At 41.5% G+C, this 19,482-nt stretch overlaps 1 protein-coding gene across 3 annotated transcripts; it reads left to right on the top strand.

Moving 5' to 3' along the window:
* The first annotated feature begins 95 nt into the window (after nt 1–95).
* Nucleotides 96–19,215, top strand: spef2 (sperm flagellar 2). Of its 3 annotated transcripts, none has more exons than XM_061767651.1 (37): nt 97–626; nt 1,617–1,719; nt 1,824–2,052; nt 2,171–2,326; nt 2,535–2,675; nt 3,016–3,092; nt 3,704–3,896; nt 4,041–4,229; nt 4,327–4,514; nt 4,965–5,112; nt 6,147–6,363; nt 6,463–6,536; nt 6,613–6,667; nt 6,760–6,794; nt 6,898–7,001; nt 7,109–7,350; nt 7,816–7,894; nt 7,958–8,118; nt 8,250–8,423; nt 9,839–9,963; nt 10,072–10,199; nt 10,420–10,558; nt 10,627–10,764; nt 10,897–11,019; nt 12,260–12,319; nt 12,406–12,598; nt 12,708–12,839; nt 13,118–13,256; nt 13,349–13,421; nt 15,522–15,678; nt 15,767–15,861; nt 16,118–16,300; nt 16,776–16,865; nt 16,974–17,132; nt 17,274–17,486; nt 18,104–18,226; nt 19,082–19,215. In XM_061767651.1, exons 1-37 carry the CDS (start codon nt 569–571, stop codon nt 19,142–19,144), a joined length of 4,956 nt encoding a protein of 1,651 aa, XP_061623635.1. In that variant the 5' UTR covers nt 97–568; the 3' UTR covers nt 19,145–19,215. The 3 variants fall into 3 exon arrangements, with proteins under 3 accessions (XP_061623636.1, XP_061623635.1, XP_061623634.1); XM_061767650.1 differs by having other exon boundaries at nt 99–626; nt 16,962–17,132; XM_061767652.1 differs by lacking the exons at nt 18,104–18,226; nt 19,082–19,215 and having other exon boundaries at nt 96–626; nt 16,962–17,132; nt 17,240–17,416.
* Nucleotides 19,216–19,482: the final 267 nt, after the last annotated feature.

Here is a 19,482-nt window from a genome sequence, read left to right as displayed (position 1 = left end):
GAAAGCGCTGACGTTTAAACGGATCCAGGTACAGGTGCCCGTCTCCCCCCCCCCCTCGAGAGCTGTCAACATCACATCGCTCAATTCTTTTGTCACGTAGCCATGGCGACGACAAAATCTCGGATTCCCTCCGCATGTGTTCAAGTTTTCATTTATTGAGTCACTTTTTGATTTTTTTTCCCTCATACAACACGCTTTTTGAAGTAGTTTTAGTTACTATGATTTTATATTTAGAAGTATCCAGTAGCTCAGTCGTTCATCGAACTGTACAACGACGTGACGGATCTACCAATCAATAGAAGAAAGTGACAAACCCACTGGGAACTTGAGTTAGCCCTCGCCGGTTACCATGGCAACACCACTTCCTCGCGTCTGTTTACGTACTGTCGACCGACACTCGATGACGTAACGGGACTTTGTGCATGTGTCCTGTCTCCTCGGGGGGAAAAGAGTTCCAACACTCCTGTGACTTCGAATCAAGGCCGGCGGGGTCCACGTTCGAAAAAAAAAAATAGTGGCGAGGGACCCAGAAACTTGTTCAATTAAAGAGAGACAAAAAAAAAAGAATATGTCGGACATATTGTGCAAGTGGCTCAACGAGGAGCTTCGGCTGTCAAAAGTCGTCGGTAAGTGTAACTGAAATGTATTGACAGTATCTGTGTGCTAGCTCATTTATGCTAATGCTAATAGTAGGTAATTTTGGTGAGTACAACAGATAACATCAGCTAACAATTGAATGTATTTATACGATTATAGCCAACTATTAATTCTCTTTGCACCTTCAAGTTGAGACAAAATGATTTATCTCTCCAGGTCAGAGGCCGGTGTTCAAACAAGTAAATTGAATGAATAAATTATAAAACATTTTATTTTTAGACGCCTGTCTATATGTTAGCCTATATACAGGTGCAGCTAAATAAATTATAATATTATAGAAAACTTTGTTTTCATTTTCAGTACAGGATTCAATGAAAAAATAAAACTCATATTCTAATAGGATGATTCAGTTTTTCCCGACTTATATTGATCCAAGGAACACTTTTACATTACAAAAAATGTTTTTTTCAATTATTTTCGGACCAACTAAGTGAAACTGTATAATTTCCTGCAGCACACCCGATTATCTCTCAAGGTACAAAATCAGGAAATATGTCAGTATATGTGTCATGATTATAATATTAGTTTCACTTTTTTTATTTACACTATTGAAATGAATAATTTTCTGTGATATTCTAATTTATTGATATGCACCTATATATTTTAACATAAATTATGGTAACAGATTTTTTAATTGAATGTTTGTAATATGTTTTTAAATTGCGCTTATCAACAACGTTTTATACAGGGTGAATTAATGAATCCATAAATATTCTACACATTTAAAGTAGGACCAAAATAATAAAATTAATAAAGTAAAATAATGTAACAGTGGATGAGATTCATTGCAATAAATACTATTGTTGATGTTATATACTTATATTACCAGATGAGTTTTGCATCGCCATTTGAAAATGGTAAATTAATCAATGCTGTAAAGTCATTATCTACGGTGCATTTCTCAGTGTGATCGCATCCCAGAAACATGCATGTTAGTGGTGACATGTTCATTCTTTCAGAACCAAAGACGTTTGCTAAGGACTTCTCCAATGGTTATCTAATTGGAGAAGTTTTACAAAAATACCAAATGCTTAATGATGTCAGTATCCTTATGAAGACAGAGTAAGTTACTTTGTTATCTCCTCTATTCAAATTGAACTCTCAAAATTGGTTGCTTTTGCTTGAATCTTTCTTCGTTTTAATCTGGAAAAAAAATGTGCCCACAGCACCTCCACATCCAAACTGAACAATTTCACTCGCCTCGAACCAACTCTCCATCGGCTGGGCATCTCCTTCGACCTGACCACAGCTCAGGGATTAATGCAGGAGAAGGCGGGCGCTGCGACACATCTCCTTTATCAGCTCTATGTCTCACTAGAAAAGCAGAAGAAGAAGAAATCTGAAATCATGCAACCTGATGCCCTACAGAAAAAAGGTCACAAAATCTTCTCTGATGTAAGTGTGATGAGATTCATCGTATGGCACCTTGGAAAACGAAGACCTCTACCAAGTACAAACAATCTGAATATGAATCCTATCGTATCTGTTTTTTTTTTTTTTTTTTTTCATGTAGCGTCTACATCTTGTGGTGAAGAAACGTGATGCGGAGTTAAAGTTGCAGAAGGTTAATCAAGACTTAGAGAAGAGACGCCCTCAGTTTGACAAGGCAGCCCAGAAGCAGAGTCAACTCAAAGACCAGGATGAGAAAAGAGCCACCCACATGAGGAAGGTGCCAAAGAAAACTCATTATTGTCTCCAGTGTATTTTATCAACATGGATATCACCTTCAACCCATTACAAAGTTAAAATAAGCAGTTCCCCAACACCAATTCTCATCATTACATACCTTACAGCTTTATTTGCTTTACAATCAAATCATAAAAAACACATGCCGCTGTCATTGTTGACCAGTGAAAATTATTCTGTATGTGTTGCAGTTTTGTCGCCCAAAGTACAGTGATGTCATGTCAAGTCAAAACCAGTCCACTGACGTCCAGGTACCAAAGCCGCCTCCCTACTCTTCACTGGTCAACATGAGGAGGCAGAAGCATCAGCAACGCAGAGATCAGCAAGCAGAGGTCACACTTAAGTTAAATATAGTCAGAACTCACAAGGATTAAAACCAGCTTTTTAATTTGCCTTGCAAAATGACTAAACTTGGTCTCGGGTTTAAAAATTTCAGATTAGACTACACTTGCACCCCGACTAAAAGGCTCAAAAGACTTTGGCTTGCCGTGCAAAGTCTTCTCAAAGGCTACATAATTTGGCTTTCAAGAAGACTTGCACTTAATTTCACAAGCTCAAATAATTGTAATTTAGAAAAGTCTTTAGACTTCACTTAAACTTGCCCTTCAAAGACTCAAGTCTGTAAATTATATAAAACTAAGGTGTTGTGTCCGTATACTTCTGTCTGTGCAGATGGTCCAGGCTGAAATTGCAGAGTTTGAGATAAACAAGAAGAAGCTTACCACTTCAGGCTTGGCTTCCTCTTCAGGGTGAGAGGAATATTTTTATTATTCACTGATGGGACAGTATATGTTTATCATTACAGACTTTGATTTGCTTTCAAAGAGTAACCAAAATACAGTAATCCATTTATCGCCAGGGCTTAGAGAACGAACTTAACGCGATTACACGTTAGAAAAAATAATGATGCAAATCGTAGTAATAGTGAGAAGCAATAAATAATAATACTAATAATCAACAATAATAACATTTTGAATGAACTAAACTAAATAAATAACATATTATTAGATTTTTTTAAAATGCGCATGCAGGGAAGATTCCTTATAACTTCCTTCGCTAACAACCCTGGCTAAACTGAGCTCCTTCCTGACAAATGTGTTTCTCAGTTGAGTTGTATAACTTCCCCATAATTTCTTGACACCCGTGTACTACTTTCCTTTTAGACTTTAGTTCCATCTTGTGGCATTTTAGGGCTTTTCAGAAAGAGAACAAAAAAGACAAGTGCATTTTTCACCAAATAGCTGAGGATAGTTTTCACAGAAAAAATCCAAATAGGTGAATTTGTAAAAAGTGAACATCCAATATGCTGAGGTTTACTCCACTCGTTATTGTTGTATTTGAACCCTTTTCCTCTCACTAGTGGTCTAGATGTTCCACTTGGGGGTAGCACTCAGTGCAGTGGAGGTGAAAATGAGTTGACACTCCAGTCCAGCAGCCCCTATATTCAGGAGATCCGCCAGAGGTTGCAGGAGAATGTTGCCGCTTCTGAGCAGAGAGAAAAGAGAAGAATCAGATGCTTGGTTGAGCAGCTCAAGGCCCACGTGGCTCAAGAGGTGAGTCAATTACAGCGAGCTTAAAAAGATCTAATGCGACAGACATTAGGTATTGGTAAAACAGACTTAAGGATTTCTTGTTTGCTATTTAGTTTAGTCTTAAACACACCACACTTTTTGGCAATGTGTTATTCCCCCTTGCAGGAGAGATGGCGAGAAGAGCAGCTGGTAAGGTGTTTGACAGGCCAGACTCAGCAAGAGAAGCGTTTGGCAGTGCAGCTACTCCAGATGCGCAAGCAGAAGGATGCGTTCCGGCAGAACCGTTTACTGATTGAACAGCAGTTCCAGCAACAGAGAGAGAAGGAATTCCGGGAAGCTCTGGAAAGGGAAGCGGTGAGTGTCGACAGGATGTCGCAGTCCTATACATTTCTAGATGTTATGTAGCTATTTCTGACCTGCTATATACACTCATTGTGTCTTTGGGATTCAGGCCTTGACCCGACAGGCTCACTTGGACCGGGCAGAGGAGATCCAATTGGAGCTGGAATTCTGTAAAAAGATGGCTGCTGAGTGCGCTCGGAACAGATCCAAGAAGCACTTTGAGAACTGTAAGGAGATTTTGGAGCAAATTGTGGATTTGGCCACCAAGGTTGGAGAATATCGCCTGCTCACCGCAAAGTAAGTAGCAAGCCCGCACCGTACATGTGGCATCGGGCCTTAAAAATTAGACCAATACTAATTGCACTTTATTTCTTACCTCTCAATTTTAAATTCATATACAATAGCGCAAAAATAATCAAGGTAAATTTCCAAATTTTCACCCCAAATAATGTTCGATACTGGTTATTCTTTTGAGGGCTTAGAGCAGAGGCTCAAGCTTTTCCGAGCTGATTTAGGGCACAAAGCACACGAGTCAATTGCCTGGTCGGCAATGCGAACCGCTATTTTGTCATTGGCATGCACAAAAAGATAAACATGAAATGAAATTATAAAAATAATGGTGTTTCCAAAGTTGGTTGAATGACACTTGTAATTGTATTTCTCAGAGTAGTAAGCAAAGCACTGGTGTGATATACTTTGTTTCTGTATTTTTGGATTGTGTTTAAGTCAAGGCTCTCTCATTTGTAGTCTTATTCCAACGAAGCTGATGCGTGAATGGAAGGAACTGCTGCTAAACGGTCTCCCCCTTTACGACCAGCAGCGGCCCACATCACCCGACCCAGTAGAAATCCAGAAACAGGAGCTACTCAACATCCAGGATTACGAGGAATACGTTGTGAGTTACATATACCGAACAAAAACATAAGAGCAACATTTTTGTTTTGCTGTAGCGGCACGGTGTGCGACTGGTGAGCACATCTGCCTCACAGTTCTGAGGTTCCGGGTTCAAATCCGGCCTCGCCTGTGTGGAGTTTGCAGGTTCTCCCCGTTCCTGTGTGGGTTTTCTCCGGGTACTCCGGTTTCCTCCCACATCCCAAAAACATGCATGGTGGGTTAATTGGCGACTCTAAATTGCCCTTAGGTATGAATGTGAGTGCGAATAGTTGTTTGTTTATATGTCTCCTGCGATTGGCTGACGACCAGTTCAGGGTGTACACTGCCTCTCGCCCAAAGAGAGCTGGGATAGGCTCCAGCCCGTCCGGTTTGGAAAATGGATGGATGGCGGATGTCTTGATCTGTGTTAGTGAGCACTTCTCCTTTGCCAAGATAATCCATGCACCTCACACGTGTGGCGCATCAAAATGCTGACGAGACAGCATGATTATTGCACAGGTGTGATTTAAGTTGCCCACGTTAAAAGGACACTCTCAATGTGCAGTTTTATTGTATTCTCTGAAACACCTTTGGAGATGGCTGATGGTAGAGAAACGAACATTTATTTTATAGGCAACAGTTCTGGTGGACATTACTGTAGTCAGCATGCCAATTGCACGCTCCCTCAAAACCTGCAACATCTGTGCTGTTTGATAAAACTGCACATTTTAGAGTGGCCTTTTATTGCAGCCTGTCAATCAGCATATTGATATGGCACACCTGTGAGGTAGATGGATTCTCTCTGCAAAGGAGGAGCATTGCTCACTAACACAGATTTAGACAGATTTGTGAACAATATTTGAGAGAAATAGGCCTTTTGTGTACACACAAATAGTCTTTGAGTTCAGCTCATGAAAAATGGGAGCAAAAACTAAAGTTTTGTGTTTATATTTTTGTTCAGTGCATCTGGGTACATGTGGAATGGGGCTGGGATGGGACAAGCGAACCTATAGTTTTGACTTGACTTTGTTGTGTTGATAACGTGGGGTGTGTCAGAACATGGTGGGAGAATGGACGTGGACAGAGGAATCCGGGGAGACCAGTTCGGCAGTCGTGCCGAGCCACAACATGATTCTCAGACATGTTTTCTTGAGGATGAGGAGCATGATCCCGCCACCGAGCCCGTCAGCAATTCCTGGCTACAGGCTCAAGGCATGTGTCCTGGGAAAGTTCTGCTCTGGCAAGACCACCTGCCTGAAGAAGATTGCTCAAGGTACCTGACATCGTCTATTCAAGCAGTGCATGTCCCTGCAAAAACACACAATGATTTATTATGGTCTTTCTAAGTCAGCGTGTTGTCTTCTCATTGTAGATCTCAAAATATGTATCCTATCAGCGGACAGGCTAGTAGAGGAGGCACTGAATGCTCACCAAAGAAGAGAGGTGGTGAGTCAATAATCACCTCTCAGACCATACTGGAGTTTAGTAGCTCATCAATAACCATTTTAAAACACACGCGCAGGTCACACAAGAAAATGAAGAAAATGAGAATGAACTAGGCACAATTCTTAATACCGGTGGGTTCACTTGTTGATGCAGTTATACCCCTAATCCTGTAACCTCTATAATGGTATCAGGTCATTTTTATTGACGTCCTTTATTTTTTCAGATCTGGATGGTAATGATGAAAGATCGTGCATAAATGTAAGAGAAACAGTTGCTTAACAGCTCGTGCTCCTTGAGTAGCAAATGTTATCTTCCTCACACGACGCAAGTGTCTTTAAAAAGTAATTTCTCTGTATCCCAGTTGTCAATCCGTGCAATGCTGGGAAGAGCTGCTGCAGAGGAGCTGAGCAAAGGCAAGGTCATCCCAGATGAACTATTGGTGGACATTATGGTAGAGGCTATCAGGTATCACTGGACTGCATTCAGTGGTAGAATGTTCACGTGATGTTTTAAGTCACTGTTTGATCATAAGTAGACACACACTACAGAAATATTTTCAATCTTGTAAGCAGCCAGATTCCATTCGAGTCAGGCTGGATCCTGGATGGCTTTCCAGTCAACGTAGACCAGGCGCATCTACTTGAGACAGCGATCGCCTCTCTTGACACGGGGTACGAAGTAGTGGGCCGAAAGATAGACCTCGCCATCAATCCGAATCCTCCGCCACCACCACCCGCACCGCCTGCACTGGACTTGGCTGTACTGCTAGATATTCCTGATCAGTGTGTTGCCAAGCGGGCGATTAATCATGCTGGTACGTTTTAAAGAATCAGTGAAGTGACACATTATTAATACTTTGGCCTTGTCATGTCGCAAAATAGATATACTGTGCAATACTGTGCAAAGGTTTTAGGCAGGTGCTAGCTTCGTGGTTTTAATGACCCTTTTTACAGTGTCGTTTGGCTATAGTAAAAGTAAAGAAAAGTATATCATAGGAAAGGTTCATCCTCCATGAACCAGGAAGTACTGTGCTATAACTAACAAACAAACTTAAATATGATGCTTCACAAATGGTTTTTACCTTTTCACTTAACAGTTCAACCAGCTTAGGCTCTACTGAATGAGCTCTATTATTGTAGTTAACCCATGGTTAGCAAATAACATCTAATGGTGCCTAAGACCTTTACACAGTACTGTGGGGAGATATTTTTTAAAAACAACCATTAAACTGGATTTCATTACATTGTTTATAATTATGTGAAATTTCTTCCATGTAAAGATGGCGGCACTAAAACTACCGCTTCCACAGCTTCTCCAAACATAAACAGCAAGTTGTTTGTGGCACAGATTCCACACAGGTAATAACTTTGGATGAATAAGGCCTTAACAACTCCTGTCTAACTTACATTTTTCTCTTTTAGGATCACATCGTTTCAGGATACCTGGGCCAAACTTGAGGAATGGTTTGGGAACGCTGGCAGGAAAAGTATTTTGACACCTGTGAATGCAGATGTAACGAAGGACGAGCTTTACATGACCATGAAAAATATCCTGCAGAAGGCTATAGTGCAAAAACAGGAAGGTAACAGAAATTGAATGAACTGGAAATATTATTTATAGTTTATTTTTCCCTGCCTCTATGTACAACAACATGCCTTCTTTAGAGCGAACGCGTTGACTTTTATTTTATATTTTATTTTTTTGCTGCACCAGCTCCTAGGGCACTATTTGTTGAGGAAGTGGTGTTGGACAACCCACTACCTGCAGTGTCACCCCCTCCTGCTGTGACTTCCACTCAAACGCCCACCATCACAAATGAAGACGACAAACATGAAGAATCCCAATTGAACCTTACAGAGGACAAATCCAACCCAGCCACCCCAACAGGTACAATGGCAGAAGAGGAGTTTGTCAAATTACACTTCTGTTCAGTAAAGTTCCACTTTTGTCCGTCCGTCCATCCATCCATCCATCCATCCATTCTATAGCGCTTGTTCTCATTAAGGCTGCGGGTGAACGCATATACAGGGAGGCTGGAGCCGAGATTTGAACTCTGGACTTGATGTGCTAAACAGTGGGGCCTGGGCTGCCAATGCTGCTTAATCGTCTTAGATTACTCACATCTTTTGCACAGATCCTGCAAACTTTGTGTATCAGAGACATAACAGAATATCCGGAATTTATCAGTCTGTGCCCTTTTTGCAGAACCAAGCAAAACAGTATATTGTCGTAACCGCGTAAACTTTCACACAGCGACACACCATCCCCCAGTTAGATAATTAGATATTTCTTTTCCTTTCGGCTTGTCCCGTTAGGGGTCGCCACAGCGCGTCATCCTTTTCCATGTAAGCCTATCTCCTGCATCCTCCTCTCGAACACCAACTGCCATCATGTCTTCCCTCACGACATCATCAACCTTCTCTTTGGTGTTCCTCTAGCTCTCTTGCCTGGCAGCTCCATCCTCATCATCCTTCTACCAATATACTCACTCTCTCTCCTCTGGACGTGTCCAAACCATCGAAGTCTGCTCTCTCTAACTTTGTCTCCAAAACATCGAACCTTGGCTGTCCCTCTGATGAGCTCATTTCTAATTTTATCCAACCTGGTCACTCCGAGAGCGAACCTCAACATCTTCATTTCCGCCACCTCCAGCTCTGCTTCCTGTTGTCTCTTCAGTGCCATTGTCTCTAATCCGTACATCATGGCTGGCCTCACCACTGTCTTATAAACATTGCCCTTCATCGTAGCAGAGACTCTTTCAGAGAATCTTTCTAACTGTTCCTCCAGCTGCTCCCTGCTTTCACTGCAGATCACAATGTCATCTGCAAACATCATGGTCCACGGGGATTCCAGTCTAACCTCATCTGTCAGCCTATCCATCACCACTGCAAAAAGGAAGGGGCTCAGGGCTGATCCCTGATGCAGTTCCACCTTAAATTCGTCTGTCACACCTACAGCACACCTCACCGCTGTTCTGCTGCCCTCGTACATGTCCTGTATTATTCTAACATACTTCTCTGCCACTCCAGACGTCCGCATGCAGTACCACAGTTCCTCTCTGGGTACTCTGTCATAGGGTTTCTCTAGATCTACAAAAACACAATGTAGCTCCTTCTGACCTTCTCTGTACTAGTTAGATAATTAGATACGTTGCTGCAAAAAGCCAGCTTTAACTGATGAAGCTCATCTTATTTGGCCATGTGATTATATTGTAAGCAATAATGACTGACTAGGTTTAAGTGAATATAATCAAAATAGTAAAAGTCATTGGAGTTTAATAGATATTTTTGTCCAATCCACAGATCCAGCAAGTAAGCCGTCAGTTGACTCAGTGCCCGACGAGGACTCGCAAGGAGTCCCACCTACTCCTTCCTCGCCCTGCCCGGGTTCTTCCGGCTGGGTCTACGTAGATGAGCCGCTGTCAACAGTAGGAACCAAGTTGTGTTATCAGAAGACTGTAGTGTAGAAAACTTCCCTTCTTGGCATGTAAAAACTTGTCCTTTTTACGTGTGTCATGTGTCATGTCTCCTTTTAGGATAAAGCAGAGTATCTGTGCCAACAGTGGGAGTCAATATGTGATTCGTATGTGAGCAGTGTAAAAACTGTGGTGCAGGAGCTCCGCTTAGAACGGACTGTTATTGACCAACACTTGTATGACATCAGGTAAAAAAATAAAAAATAAAAAAAAAAATATATATATATATATATATATACACATACACGCACACTAGTGATTATTATAACAAAAATATTTTTTGCTGGAAACCCACTGACTAATGGAAAAGTAGTTTTTCAATAAATGTCTAGGTTTAAGATTTAAAAAATGAATGTAGATCCCCCCCCACCCCCCATTGGATTTCATTAATTCCTAACACATCTCCAGAGAGGAGTTCAAGCAATACCTGGAGCGACCAGACCTGAAGCAGGAATTAGTGTCTCAGTGGCAGAAGGATTACAACAGCATACCTGACGACCTGAGAAAAAACGAGGAGACCAAAGCAGAGTTGAATCACCGCCTGGATGTAAGAAAAAAGACAGAACATTAAAGTGGGATAAGAGTTGAAACTGAGGTGCTGTGACTGCTGCGTAGGACCTGCGGGAGCATTTGTGGGACATTGTCGACACGCACAAGGAGGATGATGAGACACAACGAGCAGTGCTCATACGTGAGAAATGGTTGGAGGACCACACGACTATTCTAGTCAACCATCATTTAAGACTCATACAGGTAACAACACTTTTTTATATAGAGGGCCAACTATTTACTATCCATGTTGTTAATGATCACACTCAGTACAATACCTGGCCCATCACTGTTTTTTTTCATCAAACCTTTAAGATACAGTTTTGCGTTGCATAGGTGGAAATGAGCCGTTTTCAGAACACACGCAATATTTTGCGGGACTACTATCTGAATGCGGGTCAACAGGAACACCTGGACTCCATCCCCCTCCTTGACATCGCAGATATAGGACCTGCAAAGGTATTCACGTGGAATCCAATTTCTTGTATTATTGTAATGTATTTCACAAGTGCTTCCATGAGTTAAGCAGAGTATACTGTATGTATGGTATGTACTGTACATATTCAGCAAAACGTTGAAAAAAAAGAAAAATTTTAAGGCAGGGAATGCAAGTTTTCAAAATGCTAGCAAGATTTTAATCTATCCTAATTTCATGTCCCTGCCCCCGCTACCGCCCCCGCCGCCTCGCGTGTCTTCACAAAGAAACACCCCCAGCTCATTTCATGAAAAATAACCAGGAAGGCAGTGTCTCGTCATACTCGGCTGGCCGCCTCAGAGTGCTCCTCAGTCGGCCAGACGGGTGCAACGAGCCGCTGGAGGAACGAGGATGGGATCTGCATGCTGCTCGCCTGTGGCTTCATAGTTCAGAGTGCACCACGAGTATCAACGTTAGTTGAAATGTTGCCGGTTTGATGTTTTATTTTTTGGAATCTCCAAACAATTAAAAATATAAGAGAGATGATCAATTTACCTGCCGACCCATTGAGAATGGTGACGTCACCGTTTGATCATATGTCGGTACCGGTTGTTTTCCAAGCCTAGCAATATGCAGCTGTCCATATATAGGACACCACTGTTATAGATTTTTACACTTGATTTTAAGTATAGAGCTGTCCAATTCCTTCTCTTTATCTTTTGTTGCGGACCGGAATTAAATAATCCGGCCAAGAAACTACAGTATGGTCTCCTTTTGCGCGAGGCTGCTCTGTCCCCCCACGAGGCTTGTGGCACGAGGTACGCGTGAGCAAATGATTGACATCTCATCTCTCACGCCTCCTGTCTCTACACCCGCTGATTTGGCTAATCTTGTCCCAGCAATAGATGGGGCCAGAAAAAGATGATTTTTCAAAACATAATTGTAATAATATTCTGCTGTCAGGTCATAGAGACAGTTTTAACATATACAAGATTTTTCTTGTGTTTTTTTTGTATCGATTGGCTGGCGACCAGTTCAGGGTGTACGCCGCCTCTCGCCCGAAGATAGCTGGGATAGGCTCCAGCACGCCCGCGACCCTAGTGAGGATAAGCGGTACAGAAAATGGATGGATGGATGGATGGATGTTTTGACAACTGCAAATTCTAAGTTTAAATTCAAAATGTTATGGAAATAATCCAAAACATACTGTACTAACGAATATTGGTGATAATCATGCACAGTCGTATCATTTAAGATAATACTTGTTCTGTTGTTTGCGCACAGGTACTTAGTGAGATCTTGATCGGCAAACATGACGATGCCCTCGTAGTCATAAGTAAACTGGTAATGCAGCATGCATAATACAGAATTTAGCAAGGTGTATATAAGGGCACATTTTAAACACTTGACTGACTTGTGTCCGTGCCTAGGTGTCAACAGAACCTCAACAGGTGGAGCTGAAGACACAAGACTTAGAGCGAATCCAAGAGAAGGAGAGAATCCAAGAGAAGGAAAGAGCCCAGGAGAAGGAGAAAGAGAAGGAAAAGGAAAAAGAGAAGGAAAAGGATAAAGAGAAGGATAATGCAAACAAAAAGAATAAAGACAAAGATAAAAAACAGAAAGGCATGTGAAAAAAAACTGAATTAGCTTAGCATGAGGATTTAGCAGGTTATGTATGTTATTTCATAATACAGACGTATTGCTTCTTGTATGGTATGCTTTTTGTGTTCAGGTTCTCCATCTCCCCCTCCTGCACCCAGCCCGCCACCAGCTGTGGAGGCCGTGGAGAAGACCCCTGTAGCTGTTAAAAATGTCAAACAGAAACTAATAATCAGAGAATACACAGCTGCGTTGAAGCATGAAGGTACTACATGCTAACATCCAAATTACGCGTGTTTCTCTATGCTGTTCTTTAAGCGTATTCACATGTGAAGAACTCTTTTCCAAAACGCTATAAACTCATTGTGATTGTTCCGAAAAACTGTAACCCGTTAATACAGTTCATTGGCTCAGTCTGAACATGTTCAACGATAGTTATTATTGTCTTTACACAAGGAATGGCATGGCATTTTTTTTTTTTTGCGCCTTTTAAATATTACCTTTCTGATCTGCATAGGTTATCGGTGTGTTTGTGTGTTCCAGAGAGTGCATCAAAGGTACGAATTAAGCTAGTGAAAGGCCATGGGCTGGTGTTGGTCAACTCTCTGCAACGCAGAGCCGAACAGATCTTTAGCGACATGCGAGACAGTTTGGAAGCACATTATGTTGCACAAATGAAGAGGTCAGTGTCTCTTTTGTGTGTGTGTGTGTGTGTGTATATATATATATATATATATATATATATATATATATACACATTTTTTTTTCTTCCAGTATTGACCAACTTGCAGAGGCGGTGCGCCACTTCATAGAGACTGCTGTTAAGCTTCAGAATGAGTTGGTGCTGGTAAGTATCACCATGTTTATACAAAAATATTTTCATTGGGGTCTGAAAATGGAAAAAGTCAAAGTAGTTGATTCCCCCTTTCCAACCAAACAACTATACTATATAGTGCAGTGATCAAATTGTGGTGCCTAGTGTCCATAGTGGTACAGTATGTATTTAACTTTTAAGGTAGAATACAGTTGCATTTAACCTTTGCGAACTGTTTGTTTTCAAACATTTATTCATCCATATTTTCCGTATCGCTTATCCTTACTAGGGTCGCGGGCGTGCTGGAGCCTATCCCAGCTGTCTTTGGGTGAGAAGCGGCCAATCGCAGGGCATGTGTAAACAAACAACCATTCACACTCACATTCACACCTAGGGGCAATTTAGAGTCTTCAATCAACCTACCATGCATCTTTTTGGGATGTGGGAGGAAACCCACGCAGGGATGGGCAGAACATGCAAACTCCACACAGGTGGGGCTGGATTTTAATCCGGGTCCTCAGGACTGTGAGGCGGATGTGCTAACCAGTCTTCCGCCGTGCCACCTCAAACATTTATTTTGGTGCAATTTGTATTTAACTTATGTGAAATACATTTTAATTTAATCATTATTTAAGTACAGTTTTTATTTTCCCTATATTTATAGTCATTTACATGTTTTGTTTCTAAACAAATTCAATATGTTTGAAGATAAGTACTGAAAACATGCAAAAACTGACAACAATATACTACTGTAGTCCTGATTTGTTGAGCTAAAGCTTAAAACTCTTTTCCACCATCTCAGCTGGCTGGATGTTTGGGGCGGGGCTAAAAACTAGCCCTCTAATGAAAGCGGGCTGGGACATATACATATGCATATACATTCAGGGGTACTGCTGTGCATTGCACCGCTGTGGCAGCATATGGCACACCGTTCGGCAGCCACAGCAGCAATTAATGGCCCGATGAATTCCTACAGCAGCAAAGGAAGGAAAAGTGGTCTCAGTGTTGCTGCCAATCATTACACTGGGGCTGCCTGGCCGCCACAGAATTCCTCTCTGCGGCCCATGAGAACGTTTGCAATCTGCATCGCTGGGAATGGCAGTCACTGGGAATCCTCCTATCCTCACCTAGGAGGCGGGAGAGAAGACAGGTCTTTAATTGACAGCTGAAAGTTCCGGGGAGGTGGGGTTTTAGAACATTCAGTGACACGCTTCCAGCGCCTGGAAGCTGAAAGAATGTCTCAATACTTGACTATTTTGAAGCCAGATTTTACCCACTTTGTGATTTTTTTTAAATTTTAATTTCTTTTTTTTTTTTCATTCAAATTTGTCCAGCTTGATAACGATACTCTTCTCCGTGGTGTGTCAAATTCACAAGATTTTTTTTTGGGTCACTTTGAGGGGGACTTGAAGTGCAGTGCTAATTTTCAAAAGCCGCATTATGTTACAGTGGTTTACAATAATTTTAAATATACTTTTTAGGAATAAAAAGTCTGCCTTGTTTTTGATGAACACTTAGGCCTACTACGCTACAGTATTTTCTATTTTGGTCAAAATGGTTGTACTTTGAGAGCTTAATATTTTTTTTGTGGTAAAATAAAGGTTACAAATTAAGGGAAAGATGAAGCATGTAAACCTTCTGTAATTCATAAATTAAGTTGTGTGTCTGGGCTGCACTGTGTGCCCAGTGGTTAACAGGTCTGCCTCACAATTCTGAGTTTTGAATCTCGGCTCCGGCCTTCCAGTGCGGACTTAGCATGTAGAGTCATACATGCGTGGGTTTACTTCGGGTACTTGAGGTTCCTCCCACATTCCAAAAACATGCATGCTAGGTTCACTCAAGACTCTAAATTTAATTTAAGTCCATAGGTGTGAATGTAATTGTGAATGTTTGCTTGTAAAAATATGTGCGCCGCGTTTGGCTGGAGACTAGTCCAGCGTGTACCCCGCTTCTCACCTACAGTCAGCTTAGATAGGCTCTAGCTCACCTGTGACTTTGAGGACAAGTACTATGGAAAATCGATGGAAGCTGTGTGTCCCAGCCCAAGAGGTCCTAGAGAATGACATTAGGGGATGCATCATAGTGGATAACAATTGTGGCTTTTTCATATGTTCCATATTTTCTTGCTTACAGGAAAGCATTGATTTCTATTTCAATGGAGATGCACAGTTGGTTGCGAGTTCACCTACCCAGCTGAGTCCGCCTGCGTCGGAGAGAGCAACAACTTCAATGCTGACCATCCTTCAGTTGGACTCGCTGTACCACTGTCTTTGCAATGAGGCTCCAACAGGTAAACGAGCTGAGCGTTTTAGTCTGTCCACCTGCGTTATCATTCTCCTAATATTCTTTTTTAAGATCATTCCTCTTTCAATTTTCAGGCGTTATGTCCAGTTCTGAGTTCTTCCATCTGATTAGGGACATCCTCCCTTTCAACACTCTGCCCGAACCATGGGAGAACATGACTGAAGCACAGGTATGCTCAATTCTTGAAAAATATTAGGTACATATTAGGTATATAAGGCAAGCCAAATTTTAGAGAACCTGCCAGGATGATGCATGTGCAAATGACAATTAATGCCTCTCTGACATTGTCTATCAAAATGTTGGTAATACAGAGCTTGTGTTGGTAATGGTAATGTTGTGGACTGAGTTTGTATAATTTGGTGAGTCAAGTCTGATTTGGTGAGATCCAATCATTGATGTTATTACATTTCCTCTCTTGTTTGTAGTTGAACGAGATAATTTCTCTGCTCACTGATGGATACAAACAGATAGACTGGCGTAGATTCCTGCTCAGTGCTGCCATCCCTTGGCCGTTTCCCTCCTTAAGACAACTGTTGCTTGTGCGCAAGAATTTCAAGGCGGCAGACACTGATGACACCGGGTATATAAGTGAGGAGCAATATATGCAGGTTTGTCTCTACAACAGGAAAGAAACAAATCTTCCCTCTTGAAATGTTTTCTCCGTTCTTTTCATCTGCCTGAACCAACATGAGTGGTTGTCTCTTCCAGTTTTTCCTTAACCTTTACTTTGCCAAGACATGTATTTTAACACTGGTAATATCACATGGCACGCCACCAAACAAACACGTCACAAAAATGTGTGAATCGTGAAATAATTGCTCAGAAATGTACTTACACAATGTGAAATCTCTGCCTGTTAAGACGAACACCAAGCTATGATTCTGTTGTATGAATGGCAACAAGGGGCATTTTGTGGAATAGCATTTAACATTATTTGTAGTAAAGCACTAATATTCATAATAATGTAGTAACTATTTTTGTGAAAAAGAAATGAAAGATGTGCACTTCCCCATGGCATATCTGATCATCGCTCATGGCACACTGTGGTTGGGAATCACTGGTCTGTTTCTCTCCTAACACCAGACTGAGTTGTGGTTTTCCAGTGAGCGTGAGCAATCCATATCCAACGACTCCTTTGAGCCTCTTAATAATCGTCGAGCTAACCTTCGCAAGGTAATGTGCCAGCAAAGGGTCCAATGCCTGACAGCTATTACTATTATGACAATAGCACCTTGTTTTTTGAAAATTATTTCTGTTATTCCTTCTTAGTTCTTTTTCCAGCTGTTTTCCGATCACTCTACCACCCCGCCTCAACTGGACTACATGACCATGCTACTGTGCTTCGCCTCTGATCCTGATCCCAAGCAGGGCTTCATTAAAGCGCTGAGTGTAATGACAGGACATTATCTCCAGTACCCTGCTTCGAGCCCTCTTAACACAGTGAGTTTGGTGTGCAAGGAAAAAGTGGCACTCATCATTAAATGCCATTCTGCACAGCATGGCAACATCTCGTCAGATGATTAAGTAACACGGACTTGTTTTGTTAGACTGATCCCCTGTGATACCACCTGATGTGCGCAGACTGATACCAGCTTAGGGGAGACCACAGCACTCGCCCTCTTGGTGCCTGAAGAAAAGCACAAGGAGGAAGAGGAATATGCGATGAGCAGCTCGTTCGCGGCACAGACTGTGTCCATCCCAGCTCTCCTTTCCGTAGTGGGCCCCGAAGTGGGGAAGATGAAAGGTGGCGTCCATCCTCCATCAGGCTGCTTGACCCAGGAGGAGAGTGTTGAGGTATGATGGAACCCAAAATAAATAAACTTGCTCAAAAGCTATAACAAGGCCAGTTTCATATTTAGCAAGATTTGGGTTTCGAGAAGAGGCCTTTCTCTAAATCAAAGCATTGTGACGTAATTATTACCTCTGCCAAGGAGGTTGTTTTCATCACCTTGGATTTGTCCATTTTGGTGTCCGTGTCCAATTTCCTGGCTAGAATTGATTTTATTACGGAGTTTATTTTATTATTTTGCATATAATAAAATAAATTGAAACATTGTGGCCCATTAAATTAAACTTACTCCATCCAATGACGATTTAATCACATTTTACTATGCAGTGGTCATGTGGGCGTCCTGCAAAATACAGTATCTGGTGCCTCAGGGTTTAGCCCTGATGATAATTTTTAGCTTTTGACCAATGTTTTAGCACCTGGTGTGATGATGATGACTTTTGATTTATTTTTCTTGTGACAAATGTTTTACTACCTGTTGCCCTAGGCTTTTTAGCCCTGATGATGACACCATTTATTTTGCTTGTGACGATTGTTTAACCCTTGACTAGCATCTGCCCTTACTAAATTTTATGTGACATTAAATAAAACTAACAATATCACCATCCCCGCTGCCCTCTAGCATTTGATGCAGATATTCGCAGAGCTGGGCTACACTCCAGAAGATGCTGTTACATTCTCGGTCCTCTCCGAGCATCCTTCTTTTCATAACCTGATAGAGGTCACTGACCACCACCTATTTGTTGTAAGTCAATGCTCATATTTTTTGTCGTGTTGGAGATACTTTCACATACACAAACACCCTTTGAACACCGCTGTTCTCAAATCTAAAAGCAGAAGGAAGGATTCTTTTTTTTTATTGCCTCCTCCTTTTGTTGAATTAAGTTTGCATTTGTTTACATACCATCTGAAGTTGAGAGGTTTAGTTTCATATTGGATTTACATTCGCTACTTAATAGCTTGACAAAATAAATGTAAAAGCATACATTGTACAAGCACTGAACTTTCAAGACCCTGTAACCATTTCAGTTTTCCTGATTTTTTGGGGGGGGCGTGGCTGAAACGACATCACGTGACCACTTTGCAGTCTGGCATGAGTTGCACCTCCCCTGTTTGCATCTGTGATTGTCTGGCGCAATTGCGACATCCAGTTAGCTAGCTAGCTGTGTGTACAATCGCTTTAGAGCGCCTTCTTGTCGGTTGTGAGTGCGTGCTTGTCACTCAGAGAAAAGCAGAATAGTGAGGAGGGGGAAATTTTTCAGGGACTTTAACATTGATAACACAACATACATTTTAAGCTGCTAAAGTAGGTGGTTTAGGACACCGTGACAAAATATATATTGGGTAGCATGTTGAATTTTACATCTAACGTTTATACTGTATATGAGGTTTTCAGTATTACTCCCCATACATTTTTTTTCTTACCGCCATCAAAGAGGCTATTTTTTTTCCTATTGTACAATAAGCCATGAACTTTTCAGACATACTCTACGTGTAGGTGCATCTCATTGAAGGTGGACACTGATCCAAATTCTTTAGTGCCAGTGTTTTCAACCTTAATATGACATTTTCTCAAACATTTTCTTTTGTTTTGTTTCAGAACATTCATAATGTGCTACAGACCCATCAGCCACGAGGAGAGCCTCCACAGTGTCCTAACTGATGACACATTTATACTACATCTACTTTGTCTTCTATGTTGAAAAATAGTGTTCGAAGAGAATAAATAGATTTAAAAAACAACCACAATTCTTGTTTAGTGACGCCAGTAGTGAATCAGTTGAAAATTCTATAGTTTCAACATGTAGACTTGAGTTAAGTGTCGAGGCAGCCTGACTGAAAACATCAGCCATGACAGGACTGACCTCTCTGACTCTGCATTCTTTTTCCTGAAACCCTCCAGCAGTTTTTCTGATTCACTTGTTTTTCTAATGACCTCTCTGACACAGGGGAGCATCGGTTTGCGTCCACAATGAGCGCATTGTCCAGGATAACCTACAT

Source organism: Phyllopteryx taeniolatus, chromosome 3 (assembly GCF_024500385.1).
Source record: "Phyllopteryx taeniolatus isolate TA_2022b chromosome 3, UOR_Ptae_1.2, whole genome shotgun sequence".
In the NCBI taxonomy this organism is placed as follows: Eukaryota; Metazoa; Chordata; class Actinopteri; order Syngnathiformes; family Syngnathidae; genus Phyllopteryx; species Phyllopteryx taeniolatus.
Note: the sequence above shows the minus strand (reverse complement) of the source record. Positions and strands in the feature narration are given on the sequence as shown.